The sequence below is a fragment of the Mytilus galloprovincialis genome, chromosome 7 (genome assembly GCF_965363235.1).
Source record: "Mytilus galloprovincialis chromosome 7, xbMytGall1.hap1.1, whole genome shotgun sequence".
NCBI lineage: Eukaryota > Metazoa > Mollusca > Bivalvia > Mytilida > Mytilidae > Mytilus > Mytilus galloprovincialis.
The window spans coordinates 77,458,257-77,476,389 of NC_134844.1; the positions used below are offsets into that span (position 1 = coordinate 77,458,257).

Here is an 18,133-nt window from a genome sequence, read left to right on the forward strand (position 1 = left end):
GACCGGTAATTCCTCACATCATAGTCCTTTGAGTTTAACATGTTTAAAGCATATTTATTGAAATGTCAATATCATAACATCTCCTTTTCTTTACAGTATGAGCCAAATATTCAAATAAAATGGATTATCTTCAATTATAATTTCTTTCACGACAATGATAAAGCAGAACATCTATGAAAGGCACTATATATTGCTTTCAAATAACAGTGATTCATGCAAAATGCACCTTTAAAAAGAAGAACAACAAAGGATATAGAATAAAAAAACATGACACGACAATACCATGTTATATCAGGAAAGCTATGCAATAACCAGTGACGGCTTTTTTTGTATAATTTATTCGTTAACTTTTAAATCTGGAGAATTTATAGCAGTATATTTGAACAGCAGTCTATAGTTGAAAGCGGTTGTGTGGTTGTTGATGTAAAAGCCAATATATTGAAATGCCCATGTCTTGAACCACAGAAAAAGATAATTTCTTTTGTAGTATTGATTTTAAAATCTGTGTTCCATGTCTTTTAACAAAGAAAATTAAAGGGGTAGACCTTGGTTAAGGAAGATAACTCCGAATATCAGAAATGAGTTTGTACAAGTCAGTTTTATCAAAGTATTTTAAGAATTAACATGATTAAGTTGAAGCAAAACGAAAATAATCAATGTATCATAGAAGCTAAAAATATATGCACGAACATGAAGGAAAAAATGTTTCAGTAGGATTTGGTATTTTGACTATTTTACCGATTATGTCTGTTTTGTTCATGCATCGTTGTAAAAATAACGGAGTTTGATGCGACTGTCACAAAAATGAGAGGTTTAGCGCTATAAAACCAGGTTCAATCCACCATTTTCTACATTTGAAAATGCCTGTACCACGTCAGGAATCTGACAGTTGTTGTCCATTCGTTTGATCTGTTTTATCCTTTGATTTTGCCATTTGATTAGGGACTTTTCGTTTTGAATTTTCCTCGTTCAGTATTTTTGCGATTTTACTTTTTAAGACATATGCCTTTTAACTAAGATCTTATTTCATAATGGACACAACCCTGCGAATAATCCTAGTAATATCATTATTTATCATTAGTCATAGTTACATTTGTTGTAAACTAGTTGCATCTTTAAACAAGTCAGATGTTATTGCTGTAAGGGAGTTATTGTAGATGTAAAATACTCGTAGCTGACTCTGTCCAGATAACGATCCTGATGGTATCTGACTGATTCGATTACTGTATAAGTGACTAAAATTTAAAACTTTTAGTTAACATTATTCATATATGAACGTTTAACTTTAATCTCACAAAAGGTTTTATTCAAATGACATGATATAAATGTTGATCAGTATTGTAAATAGTATAAACCTTCTTTAGACATTTAAATCACAAGAAAATAAAAGTTTGACAAGACACTTTAAATTCCACTGATATTTTCGTGCACTCATTATTTAATCTTCATTTTTACATTCAAACATTTTGTCTTCTATGGCACTAAGAGTATCAAATAACAAAATTTAATAGAATCATGCAACTACTCCCCCAAAAAGGTCAATAACTTTACTTTAAATCAGCCAATCAGTAATAAGCAAATTAAAAAAAACCTCATGTGAATAATTACTACTAACATTACAGCTGGTTTAACCTCACTGAGTGCCACAGGGTATGATGTCAGCCTGTTGTTGAATAGGTACACAGACGAAACAGTAAGATTCCGAAAGGCATTAGCAGCTACCGTTGTCATTCCATTATCATTTAGATACAAATTAGTCACTTCTGAAGTTCCTCCAAATATGGATGTCTCTAAAGCAGTTATGTTGTTGTCATTTAGATAACTGGAGCATAAATAAATGTAATCAGGTGAATAGTCTTATTGGATGAAACAAATTAAAACAATGAGGAACAACTAGTTATACCACATTTAAACATGTTAAAGACAGTTGCTTACCTTTGGCTGTTTAACTTTTTAATAAAAATACTCTGAGACACAATTGTTTTGCGTAGCAGGAGCGAAAAAATCATGTTTGTACACATAATATAGAAGCAAAATTAGTAGAAAACAAAATATCTAACAATAAAAACAAAATCAAATATGAACTCAAATGTATCTACCACAGGTTAAAAGGTCCGTTTAAACACAAAAACAAGAAATGCACAAAAATAAGTAAACAGAAATAAACCTATTAAAATATATTTCATAGACGGTCATTTAATAACATTTAAATATCAGTATCTAGATCAGTCATAAACTGAATCAAATAAGAAAGACTGTGAGTGAAAGTATGATATATCAATTGATTCTGTAATAACTGATGATTTGTTTTGATAAATTGGTGTTGACAGATGTTCGATTTGTTTCTGTTTAAAAATGTTCATTTTTTTAAAGACTGGAGACACAACTAAATTGTTTAGAATTCAATGTTGACCTCCAGTTGCCATAAGAATTATTTTTGATGTCGGCTTTCAGTTTCATTGATGTACTAGTATATGCCCAACATCTCCGTTAAATCAAATTTATAGTTCATAATTTCTGTTAAATTCACTTAATTTAATTATGTCCAGTTAAAACAAATTCATTAACACGTTTATACAGCTGGTGTGCCATAAAATGTTGTCATCATGTATAAACTTTTGATAGCCACCCTCTTACTTATGAAATAAGACTATACATACAATATTCGAAAAATTTGTCAAAAAACATTGCTGTAGATGTCGTATTCGGTTACCATCAATGCAATATTTATATGTTGTAAAAATAACTAAACACACAAGTTTCCTAAATAACTATACTCACAAGTTTCCGGAAACTTTGAAATCATTGAACGCATTCTGTCTGATATCTGATATTTGATTATTCTGTAGGTCAACTTTGTTGGCAGAGAAAGAATTGAAAGCAAACGACTGCAATGTCTCTATGTACATATCATTCATAGCAAACGTGTCACACATTACATTTGTAAAAGCGTTACTTTGAATTTCACGTATTTGATTACCGGTCAGCGTCAATGCATACGTCACAATTACCGATTCGAAAGCATGGCTGCATATAGATGAAATTCTATTATTTTGTAGATCCCTGTAGATATAACAGAATATATACATGTAGCATCAAGGTAATGACATTAGTTTGACATGAATCCATATCCATTATTTTACACTTAACACCCCAATTTAATTCCAAAACGAAATTTTTAATTCTTTAAAGCAGCTCATCGTCAGTGCACTTTTAATTTCTTTCTCTCTTTCCACTCAATTAATCATTAGTTACACAATTCAAATTTCTAAATCAATCATTGGTAATAGTCTTCAAATTAATCTTATAATAAGATGGATGAGCTCAAAAAAAATTGAAACTTAGTCATAGTATTTATGCGATCTTTGCTTTGACATAGGTATGAACACCTCTAAATTGATGTTAAGTTTATGTTCCCCTCAAAACCACATTTGGATTTTTTTAACATTGGTTTGCTGTTTCGTTGATGTATAGACCCACATCATATTATGTTCTGTATGAATATTAACATGATTCTAAACAGTTTTTGGTTGTGTTCGTGTTGCTTAGTCTTCAGTTTTCTATGTTGTTTCTTTTGTACTATAATTTGTCGGTTTTTTTTTCAATTTTTAACCATGGCGTTGTCAGTATATTTTCGATCTATGAGTTTGACTGTCTTGTGTTAATTTTGGCAATGAACATTAAAAAATAAATTCATCATATATCTTGATACAGGAACGTTGAAAACAATGTATTCCAAAAGTTCAATATAGAAACAGATTATACTATTATATCGACTTAAAATATTATCATCCTGTCGGGTTTAACATGTAAGCGAATGCCTAATCCTGCTTCAAACACGGAAAGTGATATTACAGAACAACATTAGAACAAACGTATTAAATAAGTTGTTTTACTGTTTCGTTTGATAAATAATAGTTATTAACATAACTCATCAATCATACAAGGCTTAACATTGTGTGCGTCAGACGCGTGATTTTGTCAGCAAAGGATTCAACAGTGACGTTAGAATAATATGAAAGTTGAACGACCAAATTAAGTACAATTTACACAGCATTCAAGACTCAAACTTCTACCGGATTTTTCCAAACGAAGCTATGGTAATCTATCCATGGGATCATGTGACGTCAACTACATATTTTTTAGTCACATACATTCATATTAAAATCCAAATACTAATAATCTTACAAGTATCCAGTAGATAAATTCATGAAGACACCAGGTGGAATGAAGCTTATTCTATTATCACTAAAAGACAGCTTGTACACAGTTGAAATTGTTAAGGAATTGAAGTCGCCTGCATTTGGAAGCCAATTCAATCTATTTTGTGATAACGATCTACAAATGAAAATAACAACGAAATAATAAATAACATGAAAAAAACGATATTTTTTTTTCAATATGTTGGGCATAACTAGCCTAAGAAAAAATCTCTACTTTATTAGCTGGTTTTAAATAAATATAAAAGTAGTCTACTAATATTAAGAACTTTTAAAACCATTTTGAATACTATGGATTAAAGATATTTGATTGAGTGGTTTTGCCAAAGTCTGCATATAACCTTATAGAAAATGTGTAATTCGTTGAACACTTCATTTCGTGGTTCACCTGTAACAACGATATCCCTGAAAATGAGTATCCAACGAATAATAATGAATTCACAGTATACAACAAACATAAAGAAAATACCAGAGATAATCGCACATAATCAAAACGAATCGAACCCGAGTGTTTCGATTGCTTTTATGGATGCCTTTAAGGTGGTATCCAACACTATCACTAAAATTAATTTGGCTCGTTTAATTTTCATAAAATTGTGTCAAAGTAACAAAAATATAAAGATTTAAATTATTTTGAACCAACCGTTTTGCCAGAAAAATTACACTGGTTATATAGCAATTTGACAAACACCAATTTTGATAATTGAGAAGCTTAATATTCCTTTTACAACACAACGTGATTAAAACGTTTAGCTGACTTTACAGAGTTATCTCCCTGTAGTGTTAGGTACCACCTTAACATCAATCGAAAAGTGCTTGACTCGTCAGATTTATACGTGTACAAAGCACAAATGCAATTTACGACAGATATAGCAAACTAATCGATCTTAAGAAAGCTTAACAATCCATGTAAACGTATTGATCCCTTGGAAAAACTTGTTCAAAAAGGTTATCAAATTAACACTGTACTAAGATCCTGGAATATTGTTTTATCGGTACAAACATTGATTTGGTTTTTAATGAATAAAAACTTCACTAAATATGTATTCCTAAACTGTTATGAACACCTAGGTCCTACATTACGTCGATACTTTTATTGTTGGCATTGCTTGCATAAGGTCATGTTTTCTTAGACTGTTTATGACGTCTTAACACTAAATCCATTGGATGTGTTCTGATTAATTTTGATCTTGGAACAGGATTAATTTATTACTTGTAAATGTCCGTGGACTTGCTTTCAGTAACTGGTGGTATTCGTGAATATTCTGTTAAGGCCCTTAAGATTTTCATGCTGTAAAACGATTTATACTTTTGGCTTTCCATTGTTTTTGCCACATGCAAACCTATTGAAAATTATTCCAGAACATTCAAGAATCTCGTGCTGTCCAAACGAAAATTAAATAAAAACGTTTTTTTTTACATTCGTTTGTCACTCTGCTTGTTTCACATATATATGAATGTAAAAATTTTTAATGCCTATTGTAAAAAAAAAAAATACTCACAGAGAAGTCATGTCGGAAATGTGAGAAAATGTTCCATCCTCTATCCAACCAATATGATTATCAGCAAAGGTTACCTGTCCTGTTAACGGGCAATTTTGAAAGTGTACTTTTTTTAGCTGGGGAATTTTATTGCCATTTAGAGACCTAAAAATATAAAACTGCAATGTAAAGTATGAAATTTTACCAAATAACGTACAATTAGGAATAGTAAGTCACCATAGGCTTTCAACATGGTGCAATGCAAGCTATAAAAGGCCCCTACATGACATGTTAAACAATTCATATGAGAAAACTAACGGCATACTTTATGTGCAAAACAATAAACGGAAAATCAAATATGACAACGACGGAATTTAAAGGTTCCCGATTTGGGACAGACAGATACAGAATATAGTGGGGTATACATTTTAGCGGGTGCTCAAACATCACATTTACCTAGGACAGTGGTGTAACACAACCACATAAGAGCCTAATATACAATTCAGCTGAAATAGACAACACTCATCAGATCGATATAAAGCATTATAAGGTTATCACTGACATATGTTTTTTACATAAAGAGCTCTATATACGGATAGGTTCCTATGAAAAATTTGCAGCAGTTTGACATGCTTACTCAAAAAATTTAAAAAGGAGATGTGGTATGATTGCCAATGAGAAAGCTATCCACCAATGTTCAAATGAAGTGTTCATCTTTAAATATTATATGCATATTAAGAAATAAAACAAGTTATCCACGTACTTTGGTTTGTATTGGATAGTTCGTTCACTGACAATCATACAAAATCTCCTTAGCTTTTTCAAGTATTTGTAGTAAGAATGATTGGAATTTCGTGAATTTTTTGGATAGACTGTATTATAATATGTTTGTTTTATAACATGATTTCATCTTGTACAATACAGACATACTGAGCCTGACGTTCAATTCCATCTCCAACAGACAACCACACAACCAAGATTTATTAATTTGACATCACTATATGCTCTTTTCCAAAAAGACACCTACTCGATACACTGTAGAGAAGCAACTAATATACGGGGTATATATCTCCCAATTGATACGATATTCCCGTGCTTGCATTTCCTATCATGATTTTCTTGATATAGGGTTGCTGCTCACAAGGAGGCTATTAAACCAAGAGTTCCAAATGGTGAAGTTGAAATCATCCCTTCGTAAATTTTACGGAAGCCATCACGAGTTGGTTGACCGTTATGGAATAACTGTTTCACTGAATGATATCGGATATGTTCCTTACGTCGTATCCACAATCCCCTTCCCTTTCATGAATCTGACCTACCGAATTAGACTATTTACCGGATTTGTTATCACATAAGCAACATGACGGGTGCCACATGTTAAGCAGGATCTGCTTACCCTTCCGGAGCACCTGAGATCACCCCTAGTTTTTGGTGGGGTTCGTGTTGTTTATTCTTTAGTTTTCTATGTTGTGTCATGTGTACTTTTGTTTGTCTGTTTGTCTTTTTCATTTTTAGCCATGGCGTTGTCAGTTTATTTTCGATTTATGAGTTTGACTGTCCCTTTGGTATCTTTCGTCCCTCTTTTCTAATACCAATTTTGTCGTATTGGTTTAGTCTACAGATAACTGATTTCACGACTACAGCGCTCACGGGGAGCATGCTGCAACAAGATTTCAGAGACGGCAACTTAGTTAAACCCCACTGATCATAACTGTGTTAGTAAAAAAGAAACAATGCACATGATTCATCAATGACAGTTAATATTCTACGAACTGACATATATTCTCTTCAGTTATTTTTACTTTTGTCATTTTGACGGTTGGTTTTATCGTAACTTACAATGTTGTTAGGTTGACGCAGTTGGTAAAGACTTCATCTGGTAAATAATCTATATCGTTGCTCCCGAGATTCAGGTTTGATAAATCTGACAAGAACGTGAACTGATTCTTGTGAATGAAGCGGAAGCTATTTCCAGACAGAAAACTGCAGAAGAAATCAATAACATATTTTTTAAAAATTGTCATGCAGTGTAAATAAAGTTGAAAAAAAAATCTGAAAGCTTTTGGTCGATTGCATATGGCTACAAAGACTGAAAGTGTTTCGGATATGAACTTTGACATAAAACATTTAAGCGTGTTTACTTAGCTTGTTCATGATAATATATATATACCGAATTTGCAGGTACTTTTAAATGATTATTCCTCTTGGTCATGGAATGGGCTATTTTTGTTACAACTTTAATTTTGTAGTGTGGTATGATAAAATATAGACTTTTGTTTCTCCTGCTACGAATGTTGTTAAAAACAAGACATTTGCATGATTTATACACTTGTCATTTGATCTACAGTCCTAGTATTTTAGTATGTGAACCTGTGTACATGTACGTGTTGGTTTCAAAATACCGAATACAGATATTAAAATACCAGAATTGTCCATTTACAGTTGGCTTTTGGTGAGATTCATATTATTCAGTCCTTATTTTAATATATATGCTGAGTTAAGTTTTGTGGTGGTTTTTCGTTTATTAACATGATAGCGTTGTCAGTTCGTCTTAGGTTGATACCTAAAATTATCGCTGAAGTTGACATGTTCAACTTACAGAGTTCTGAGACGTAATGGAAATGCGTTGTTTTCTATGGCAACAATTCTGTTGTTTTGCATCTTTCTGAAATATACAAATAAGTTGATATGTAACAATATTATTCACTTGCTCCATACTTGCTTCCTAGACTCCATACCCCGCTTGTCTAGTTCTAAATTCAATGAATGGAGAAATTCCAGGTCGAAGGACGGGACGGAAGCACTGGTCGGAAAACAGTATGTCTCCTTCCTAGTATCATAAATGGGGCATACAATCGTTCAGCAACCGATTTACCTATATAAACAAATAAGGATGCTATTGCTAAAGTAATGCAAGTCATCGGAAAACGTCGACCTTTATCCGAGACAACTATAGAAACAGTCTCTTATGACTCGATAGACATACAATGTCAAAATATTTGCGTTATCTACAATTTCAATAATAGATCACGTCATGCGATCGATAATTCAGTAGCAAACTTACTGGTATCGCACGAAACAATGAAGTATGAATGGTAAAATAGGGCGTATGTCAAACGGAGAACACAACCAGAAAAATAAAATAAATGAATAAATTTAAATTCAAAAGACGTACCGGAAGTTCGTTGTTAAGCAACCGTGCAAAATTAAGCATTGAGAAGACTCCTTACATGATACAGGTATACCAAAATGTGGCGGATTAAATCAGTTTTGTGTTATTGGTGTTGGTACTAAAACTAAGGTTGGTAAGCATAATATAAATAAAAAAAATAAAAATAAAAAAACCGAGAAAGAACATGATGATGACCAAACATCCGGAAGGCATTATTTATATTATAAGTCGAGTTCAATTTAGGGCTATATGTATTTATATTGATACAACAAGGCATGCAAGCAAGTCCGGTCAAGTGACAGCTGATATTTGAAATCCATTGTTTTTATATCGCTGTCAATACGCAATAGTTGATTGATCTTTAATATAACTTACAAGTTTAGAAGAGTTGATATATTTGAAAATGCTTCTGCTTCTATAAATGTTATTTGTGTTCCATACAGTCCTAATGTTTGAATGGCAGGAAGTTTTTCTTGTGTTGTCAGTGCTTCTGGAACATACTGCATTTGATAATTACCGCCAAGATCTCTGAAATGAAAAGACATATATTTGTCAGATTCGTGTAGTTTGTTCAAGCATATTAAGCATACTATTAGTTACATAGTGTGCCAGTGACCTAATACGATATATGTGGGGTCAGTAAATTCCATATGGGGTGAAAACGAAGCTCGAAGTTCTTATCCCATATGGAATTTACTGACCCCATATATATAGTATTATGTCACTAGCGCACTGTAAAATTGTCTTACCGACTATCAAAACATGTGGCATTTAGACAAGTGGCCTATCAAAGTGATCAAGTCTTCAATATAAAGTACCTACTTCCGTTAGTCTATAAAAAAACAATTGCAAACACAAACTATTTATAAGCTTTACGTGTGTTTTCTGCATTTATTTCAATCGTTCATCATCAATTTCTTCATCTGTTGTCCGGAGTAAACGTTTCAGATTTTTCCTCAACGCCGTGTTGTTTTTAAGGCACGTAACACCAATTACATACCGCGTATCAAAATAAACCATTCCTACTAACCCCATATTAAATATACAGGGTATCCACGCGGTCGCTTTTAACCAACGATATTTCTAGAAATATATAGGAGGTAAGATAAATCATCTTAAAAGCATTTACATTATTTTTTATTTATCATTAAATTCCTGTACCAAGTCAGGAATATGAAAGGAGTTATCCATTCGTTTCATATGTTTGAATTTTTAATTTTGTTATTTGATGACGGACTTTCCGTTTCGGTATTTCATTATTTTACATTTTATGCACTATATGTATGCACTTTTGAAAACCAAATTAACGCAATATATGAAAATTTATAGAAATCTTAGACGTTACAAATGTTCATACTAGGTAATAAGATTTATGAAGACTTATGATATATATCCAGTTGTAATTAGCCGTTGTTTACTCTGAAAACTACATTCCTGGTTATCCATGCAATTAATAATTACTTACAAATAACGAATTTAAGATTTCTCGAAATGTTTCTTAAGTTAGTAGTGTTGTCTCCTTTGTTTGGCAGGAATGTCTATGGTTTAATTTCTCAATAGTCTTCGATTTACACACACAATGGTTGTTTGAAAAAATAGATTATTTTATAGGTATCTACTCAAAGATTTAAGTGCTTTCATATAAAAAAGAAGATGTGGTATGATTGCCAATGTGACAACTCTCCACAAGAGAACAAAATAACACAGAAATTAACAACTATAGGTCACCGTACGGCCTTCAACAATGAGCAAAGCCCATACCGCATAGTCAGCTATAAAAGGCCCCGAAATGACAATGTAAAATAATTCAAACAAGAAAACTAACGGCCTAATTTATGTACAATAAATAAACGAAAAACAAATATGTAACACTAAACAAACGACAACCACTGAATTACAGGCTCCTGACTTGGGACAGGTACATATATAGAGAATGTGGCGGGGTTAAACATGTTAGCGGGATCCCCCCCCCCCCCCACTAACCTGGGACAGTGGTGTAACAGTACAACATATGAACGAACTATTAAAATCAGTTGAAAAAGGCTTAACTCATCAGATGGATATATAAAGGCAACAGTAGTATACCGCTGTTCAAAACTCATAAACCCATGGACAAAAAACTAAATCGGGGTAACAAACTAAAACCGAGGGAAACACATTAAATATAAGAGGAGAACAACGACACAACACTAAAATGTAACAACACACACAGAAACGGACCAAGCATTAGACAAAATCCCACGAGAATAACAAATATAACATCAAAATCAAATACATGAATTTTGGATAGACAAGTACCGTGACACGTCTTATCGCAATGTGAATTTACACTCAAAAATAAGAGAAAACAAACGACGCAACATTAAAATGTAACACACACAGAAACGAACAATAATATAACAATGGCCATATTCCTGACTTGGTACAGGACATTTTTAAAGGTAAAAATGGTGGGTTGAACCTGGTTTTGTGGCATGCCAAACCTCGCATTTTAATGGCAATGTTATAACAGTACAAATACTACAAAAACAAGTGGACGTGGCCGGGTACTTGCACATCCCAACAACAAAAAGACTTTAAGTACAGATCTGAGAGTACTCGCAGTTACTGACATCTAGTTCAAAGCCACTAACTACCCAAAAAAAATCATGCATCTAAGACTAAATTATCAATCAGCACACATCCAACATCCATTGGATTTAGTATAAAGACGTCATAAACAGTCAGAGAAAAACATGACCTTGTGCAATGCCAAAATACAGGTATTGACAGATTGTAGATCCATGAATGTGTATATGTATATAACAATAATATTTAGTTTGCTTTTAATTTACTGATAACAAAATCAATATTAATACCAAAAAAAAACAAAACAATATTCAGTGATCTAATTACAGTGTTGAAATAATAACCTTTTAGAATGAGTATATTTAAAGAATCGATAAGTTTACCAGGATCGTTTCTAAATTTCCGGGCACGGTAAACAACATTTCCGTCAAAATGAGGATGTGCTATACCGTTTGAAATAAGTTTTCTACAGGTAAAACCAAACTTCAAAACCAAATCTTTATATTTATGAAAGAATTAAGTAAAGGTTTTAAGTAATTTGTGGTAACGAAATCCCTGGCTTATTAATTTACCAGTATTACATAGATTACGTTAGTTAAAATCAAAAACGTTTAACAGATACGAGCATAGCGAACGAATTGTGAAATATAAACACCGTAAGATGGTGCCAAAGGAACATCACCATTCAAAAAGGGAAAATTAACAATAGGGAATGAAAAATCGTCCCTTTTTTCGTAAATTTTAGTGTGGAGTTTCCGGTTTAAAACTGAAATATCTAAATCTAGGAAAGGACAGTTATTACCGTTTAAATTTGATTTATTAAGTAAGTAAGTTCCTTTTGGTAAATTTTCGCAAATTTTATAGACGCACTGGTGCTATTAGTTTTATAGTATCAAAGAGTTTAATGGTTTCATCCATTTTTTGATTGTGTGGTCACAGTATATAGAAACTTACAGGTATATCAGACTTGGCAAGCATCTGAAAGCATCCTCTTCAATATTGTTTTCATGTAGTCTGTTAGTTTGCATATATAAAGTTTGCAAATTTACAAGTTGACATAAATCAGAGTTGTTGATTTGCTCAATCTTATTGTACTCCAAATACCTAGTATAGAGAAAAGAGAATATTAGTATTACTTCACTAATTATTCCGGACTGCACATTGCCGCAATGACTAATGGACAATTTATTCGTTATACAAATAATTTTTGAACTATGCGGTATGGTCTTCGCTCATTGTTGAAGGCCGTACTGTGACCTATAGTTGCTAATTTCTGTGTCATTTATGGTCCTCAATGCTCTTCAACTTTGTACTTTATTTAGCCTTTTTAACTTTTTTTATTAGATCGTCACTGATGAGTCTTTTGTAGCTCATATACCGAATTTCGATCCAGGAGTCGGTTTTACAAACAAACTTACGCCTAAGATTGATCATAAGGCATGAACAATTCAGTATACTTAAGATCCATCTTAGTCGTAAGTGTTTTTATGAAACTGACTCCTGGTATCTATGATAAGTTTATTGGTCTATCGTGGAGAGTTATCTGATTGGCAATCATACATGTACCACATCTTCGTTTTATATCAAACATATAGATCAGGTTGAATTTATGTGGTAATACTATATACAAGTAAATTGGTCTTTAACTAAATCGACAATAATCTGAAATGTATTCTGATAGATTTTTCGTCAAATTTTAGATATTTTACTTGAGCACATATACAACCGTGCAAATAAATGGCCGTTAATCAGTCGGGTAACTTCATAAGAGAAAGCATCTGAAAACAAACAGACCCATTGATGGCCTTCGGCTGCTATCTGCTCTTTAGTCGGGTTGTTGTCTCTTTGACATATTCCCTATTCCAATCTCAATGTTATGTTTGCGAATAAAACTAGCATTATATGACCATATGATTAAAAGTATAATTGCTCTTCGTAAAATCAGCTTTTACTCACATTGTTCTAATATTAGTTGTATTTCCAAACGGAATAAGATTTTTCTGTCGCTGTAGGAAAGTTGAACGAAGTGTTACACCATACCCTTTCTCATCCAAATCTGTTATATTCTGTATGTTATTATGATCAGCATGTCTATATTTCAGAGTAGATATTTCAATGAAATGGTAAAACAACTTAAATGCAGATCGTTTTATATTTATATTTATATGTACCTTGATATACTTCTTATATATTAGATTTTATCAGATGGGTTTTTCCCCCACCGGTAAATGTAAGTATTATGCATGTCAATAATTAAATAAATATGTGTAGTTATTAGAAGTCAACGTTCGATAACATCTTTAACATGAAAATATATGCTTGTTTTTTAAGGAACCCTTTTACATTTACTCTTTTCTAAATCAGTCAGCAAATCTTTGTTAGCGTTCCTGATGAAAGTGATTCGATTAAAGCGATTATGACTTACAAAGTTTCAAAATAATATGATTATACATTTAAGTTGGCCTTTTATATCTTGGCATGAGGTATGGGAATACTCATTGTTGAAGGCCATACAAAGACTTATAGTTGCTTTATTTTACATCATCATTTATTTGGATAGAGAAGCAATTGATATGAATTGAAATAAACACGACTCCAATTTTGATAGAACTCATAATCGCTCGTATTTGAAGCTATTATGCTACTACAAAATCATTGAGGTAGGTGTAGTTTTAGATTTACATTCAATGAATATACATACAGATCGGTAAGTAATGGAAATTCCCCTTCTGTAAACACTTGGTGTGGCAAATGTGTCAGGGCATTGTCACTGATGAATCTGAAGGTTAAACAACAAACCAACTTAATTCAAAATTACAATTCATTTTGAGAAAAGCATAGTTCACAACTAATGAACTGTTGTGTCCGATTCGACATTTAAATGTTTTTCATTATCAAATTTGATTTAACTGATAATTTATAAGATAATGGTATCAAATATACTACTGAAAAAATGTTGTTTTATTCAATTTCACACATACATATATAGATCATAAACTAAGCATTCCGTACTAAATGTAACTTCGAAAACATGTTCTACGTTTAATTGAACACGACAGAAAAAAAGTAAAATCACAAAAATACTGAACTCCGAGGAAAATTCAAAACGGAAAGTCCCTTATCAAATGGCAAAATCAACAGCGAATACACATCCAGCTAATGGAAAATAATCGAAGATGAAAAACAGAAATATCTTTGTAACCCATTTTGGTAATAAGGTGGCTGATCTGAGATCGGTTAATCAAATTACAATGGCATTTTTATACTTTCTTAAATAATGAAACATCTTGACTGCAAAGTTATAGTTATAGAAATGAAACGACATAAACTATTTCATGCTCACAATTTTTAATTTCAATTTCAAATACAATCTGCATTTTACCAATAAATGGCGTACTTTTGGACATTCTTCTAATGTAAGCTTGAATGTTTATGTAAATAGCTAAGTTTTCCATTATTTCCTATACTACTAGAATATGAATAACATACATGTTTGATGTAACTATAATATAAACATTATTACATACTGGAATATAACCCCAGAATAGAAATTTTAAAATAGTTTATAAACTTACAAATTTTTCAAGGATTTACCAATGTTGATCATGGAATTAAACAGTATCGTCGTCATAGGTGGATCTTGTGTGTGAATTCTTAATTCAACCAAGTTCTCCAGATCGATTAAAGCTTCAGTGTTGAAAACTTCAAATTTATTACCATGTAAATCTCTACAAGAAAGAAACAGAAAATAGTGTGTATTCTATTGTTTTACATAATATGTTGTATATTTTAAAATAAAGTGTATATGTGAAAAAAATAACTAAATTTGCACATTTTAAACAAACACTTACATTCCTTTTTCTGTTAAATTGTGCTATTTTAGCTGCATTTATAATTCTTAAAAAAAAATTCTTACACAACTATATATCGGACGCTATTAAATAATACTTACAAATGGGCTAAGAGAGAAACATTATCAAAAGTCCCTCGTGGTAAGAATGAGAGATAGTTGGTATGTAATTCTCTGAAATGATAAATAATAAATGCAAAAAATTAATACATGATTTTTTGTTTTTTAAAAACTATTTCTCAAGAATTGATATGTATCTTCATAGAAAAATCGAAATATGTTTACCAATTTCATGAATGCGTGCATTGATTTAGTTCAGTTTTCATTTGACTGGAAATAACGGTATTCCATTGCAATCAATGTTGATTTAATCTTTTTTTTTATTGAAGTTTGATGGTTAGATTTTTAACGTTCTACAATGACAAACTATACTAAATAAAAGGACGGCTTTATAGACAAATGGTACTTTAAAAAGTATAATTGATGATATCTTTATGAATATTTACATAATTGTTATGTTGGTAAGTTGTCTGAAGGCACCAGGCTGTACATAATCTATCAAGTTTGTACTCAGGTTTCTGCAAATAAAAAGAATGACAGATAATAGAAACCTTTTCTGGCTTCACCAGACAAATGATATATAGTCGATGCATTAGAAGTAAGCAGATAAAAGCAATATTCATTCCCTTTATCGTGCGAAAGGTGAAGTAATTTTCAGTGCATTCAGTATATCGAGCTTTTAGTTGATGACTTCTTTAGTTTACTTGTATATTTGTACGTTGATAGCCTTGCTTAAAATGTTAATGTCCCGATATGCACGAACTATCCAAAACGGAAGGGAAGATACAAATCTACCAATTCAATATTTTGAACCCTCTTTGTCTTTTTTCGTGGACTTTCGTCGAAAAAAAAAGATGACATTCATGAAATATTATTATAATTATGAAGTTACGCATAAGTTACCATTAAACTATTTTTAACTATTTTTATCATAAGGGTTGTTTCAGTCATACAAACATTTCTAAAACACATCTGACACTCACAGGTGAACAAATGTATCAGTTTTAAACGGTGAAAGATGCTTCACCGAAATCTTCTTCATCAAGTTACCTTCCAAACCTCTGTAAATAGAAGAAAGCAGTTAGTTAAATATAATATATAGAAATAATGAGATGAGTAAAATTGAGAATGGAAGTGGGGAATATATCAAACAGACAACAAGCCGACCACCGTGCAGAGAACAGCAGCAAGCCACCAATGGGTTAACAAATCAGCCAGCTAGATAATGAAAATGAAAACAATTGTTCACTAATAACTGATACCGTGCACAATACGCGAATAAATTTTCTTCAAAACTTGCTTATTTGAGTAAAAATCTGGACGATCATTTGCGGTCATTTGAACTTCTGCATAGATCTTGAAAATTTTGCTTGAACAAACATCTATATATGTAGGGTTTTTATGCATCGTGATAGTACAGAATTACCGACTGCATAGATGATGGATTTATTAACTGAAAAGAACAGAATTACTGATTATTATTTTTGTGACTCGAAGCGTTTTTTTTTCTAGATTCAACGTCATCAAGAATGTGCAAACCAAAACATTTAAAAGCAAAAGACGTACACGAAAAGGTATATGACCGAAATGGACCTATACAAATAATCAAATTCATCTAGGATAATTTTCGCCTGATGAAGTTGAAACCTAAGTTTTTAGAGCAATTCTTAATTTCTCAATTGGGAATTTAAAGAAAAGCTTTAAAAATCATGTTAGTACAGAAACGCTGATTTCTGATTCAATGATACCTCTGATATCAGTCCTCTAGCAATGATATCAACCCAGTGCTAGCAAGTGAAAATAATAATCTGGCGCACTTTTCTTTACGTATCTTCATTTTGTAGTAATAATTGTTTCATTGTATAAATTTACCAGCAGTATCCAAAAAATATAATTTGAATTCGAAACCACGAGTTTTAATCGTGAACAAGAAATTTAAAAAGATTTTAGAAGTAATTTCTTGATAACAGTTTTCGTTATCACTGATTTTTCAAATTTTCAAAGAATCATAATACCAGATTAAAATTATTAAAATTATATTTTTATAAAGTTAAAAATAGAAAAACGTCATTCAAAGACTTACAAGTACATGAGATGAGGTAAACTTCCAAATCCTGAGAGTGGGAAAATGGTGAGGTTATTATATCCAAGACTCCTGCAAAAAAGTTTAAACAAATTTTATTTTCGTATATAACATATAAGTTAAATGATAATATTTGAGATTGATCGATGTATTTTGTTGGTGTTTACGCCCTTTTTGAAAGACATAAGTCAATTTTATGGCGGAGGAAAGAACCGACGACCTACGGCAGAAAAACTGACAATTCACCCCGCCGCAATTTTGCGCCTGTCCCAAGTCAGGAGTCTCTGGTCTTTGTTAGTCTTGTATGATTTTTAATTTTAGTTTCTTGTGCATAATTCGGAGTTTAGTATGACGTCCATTATCACTGTACTAGTATACATATTTTTAGGAGCCAGCTGAAGGACACCTACGGGTGCGGGAATTCTCGCTCCATTTAAGACCCATTGGTGGCCTTCGGCTATTGTCTGCTCTATGGTCGGGTTGTTGTCGCTTTGACACATTCCCCATTTCCTTTCTCAATTTTACGTTAAGATTGAAGTCGAACTTGGCTGGCTCAGGAGATGTTAGAACCTTATGTACTCGCTGCACTTGAAATACTTCGGCAATTCAGCTACAGAGGCTACAAATGGTTGAAAATTACGAAAGAAAGCTTATTGTCTATATAGTTAATTCATAGTTTTCTATGTGCACGTCGTCATG

The 18,133-nt window shown here is 32.0% G+C and overlaps 1 protein-coding gene across 1 annotated transcript in view; it reads right to left on the reverse strand.

Moving 5' to 3' along the window:
* LOC143083710 (uncharacterized) overlaps positions 1 to 18,133 on the reverse strand; it is a 73,211-nt gene that overhangs the window by 41,073 nt on the left and 14,005 nt on the right. The window contains exons 8-23 of the mRNA XM_076259998.1: positions 17,435 to 17,506; positions 16,335 to 16,412; positions 15,798 to 15,869; positions 15,394 to 15,465; positions 15,017 to 15,169; positions 14,143 to 14,220; positions 13,398 to 13,532; positions 12,396 to 12,545; positions 9,249 to 9,401; positions 8,301 to 8,366; positions 7,541 to 7,684; positions 5,723 to 5,866; positions 4,189 to 4,338; positions 2,782 to 3,063; positions 1,616 to 1,822; positions 1,092 to 1,235 (exon numbers count right to left, since the gene is read on the reverse strand). Of these exons, the coding sequence (XP_076116113.1) occupies positions 1,092 to 1,235; positions 1,616 to 1,822; positions 2,782 to 3,063; positions 4,189 to 4,338; positions 5,723 to 5,866; positions 7,541 to 7,684; positions 8,301 to 8,366; positions 9,249 to 9,401; positions 12,396 to 12,545; positions 13,398 to 13,532; positions 14,143 to 14,220; positions 15,017 to 15,169; positions 15,394 to 15,465; positions 15,798 to 15,869; positions 16,335 to 16,412; positions 17,435 to 17,506 (2,100 nt within the window). The remainder of the gene's footprint in view (positions 1 to 1,091; positions 1,236 to 1,615; positions 1,823 to 2,781; positions 3,064 to 4,188; positions 4,339 to 5,722; positions 5,867 to 7,540; positions 7,685 to 8,300; positions 8,367 to 9,248; positions 9,402 to 12,395; positions 12,546 to 13,397; positions 13,533 to 14,142; positions 14,221 to 15,016; positions 15,170 to 15,393; positions 15,466 to 15,797; positions 15,870 to 16,334; positions 16,413 to 17,434; positions 17,507 to 18,133) is intronic.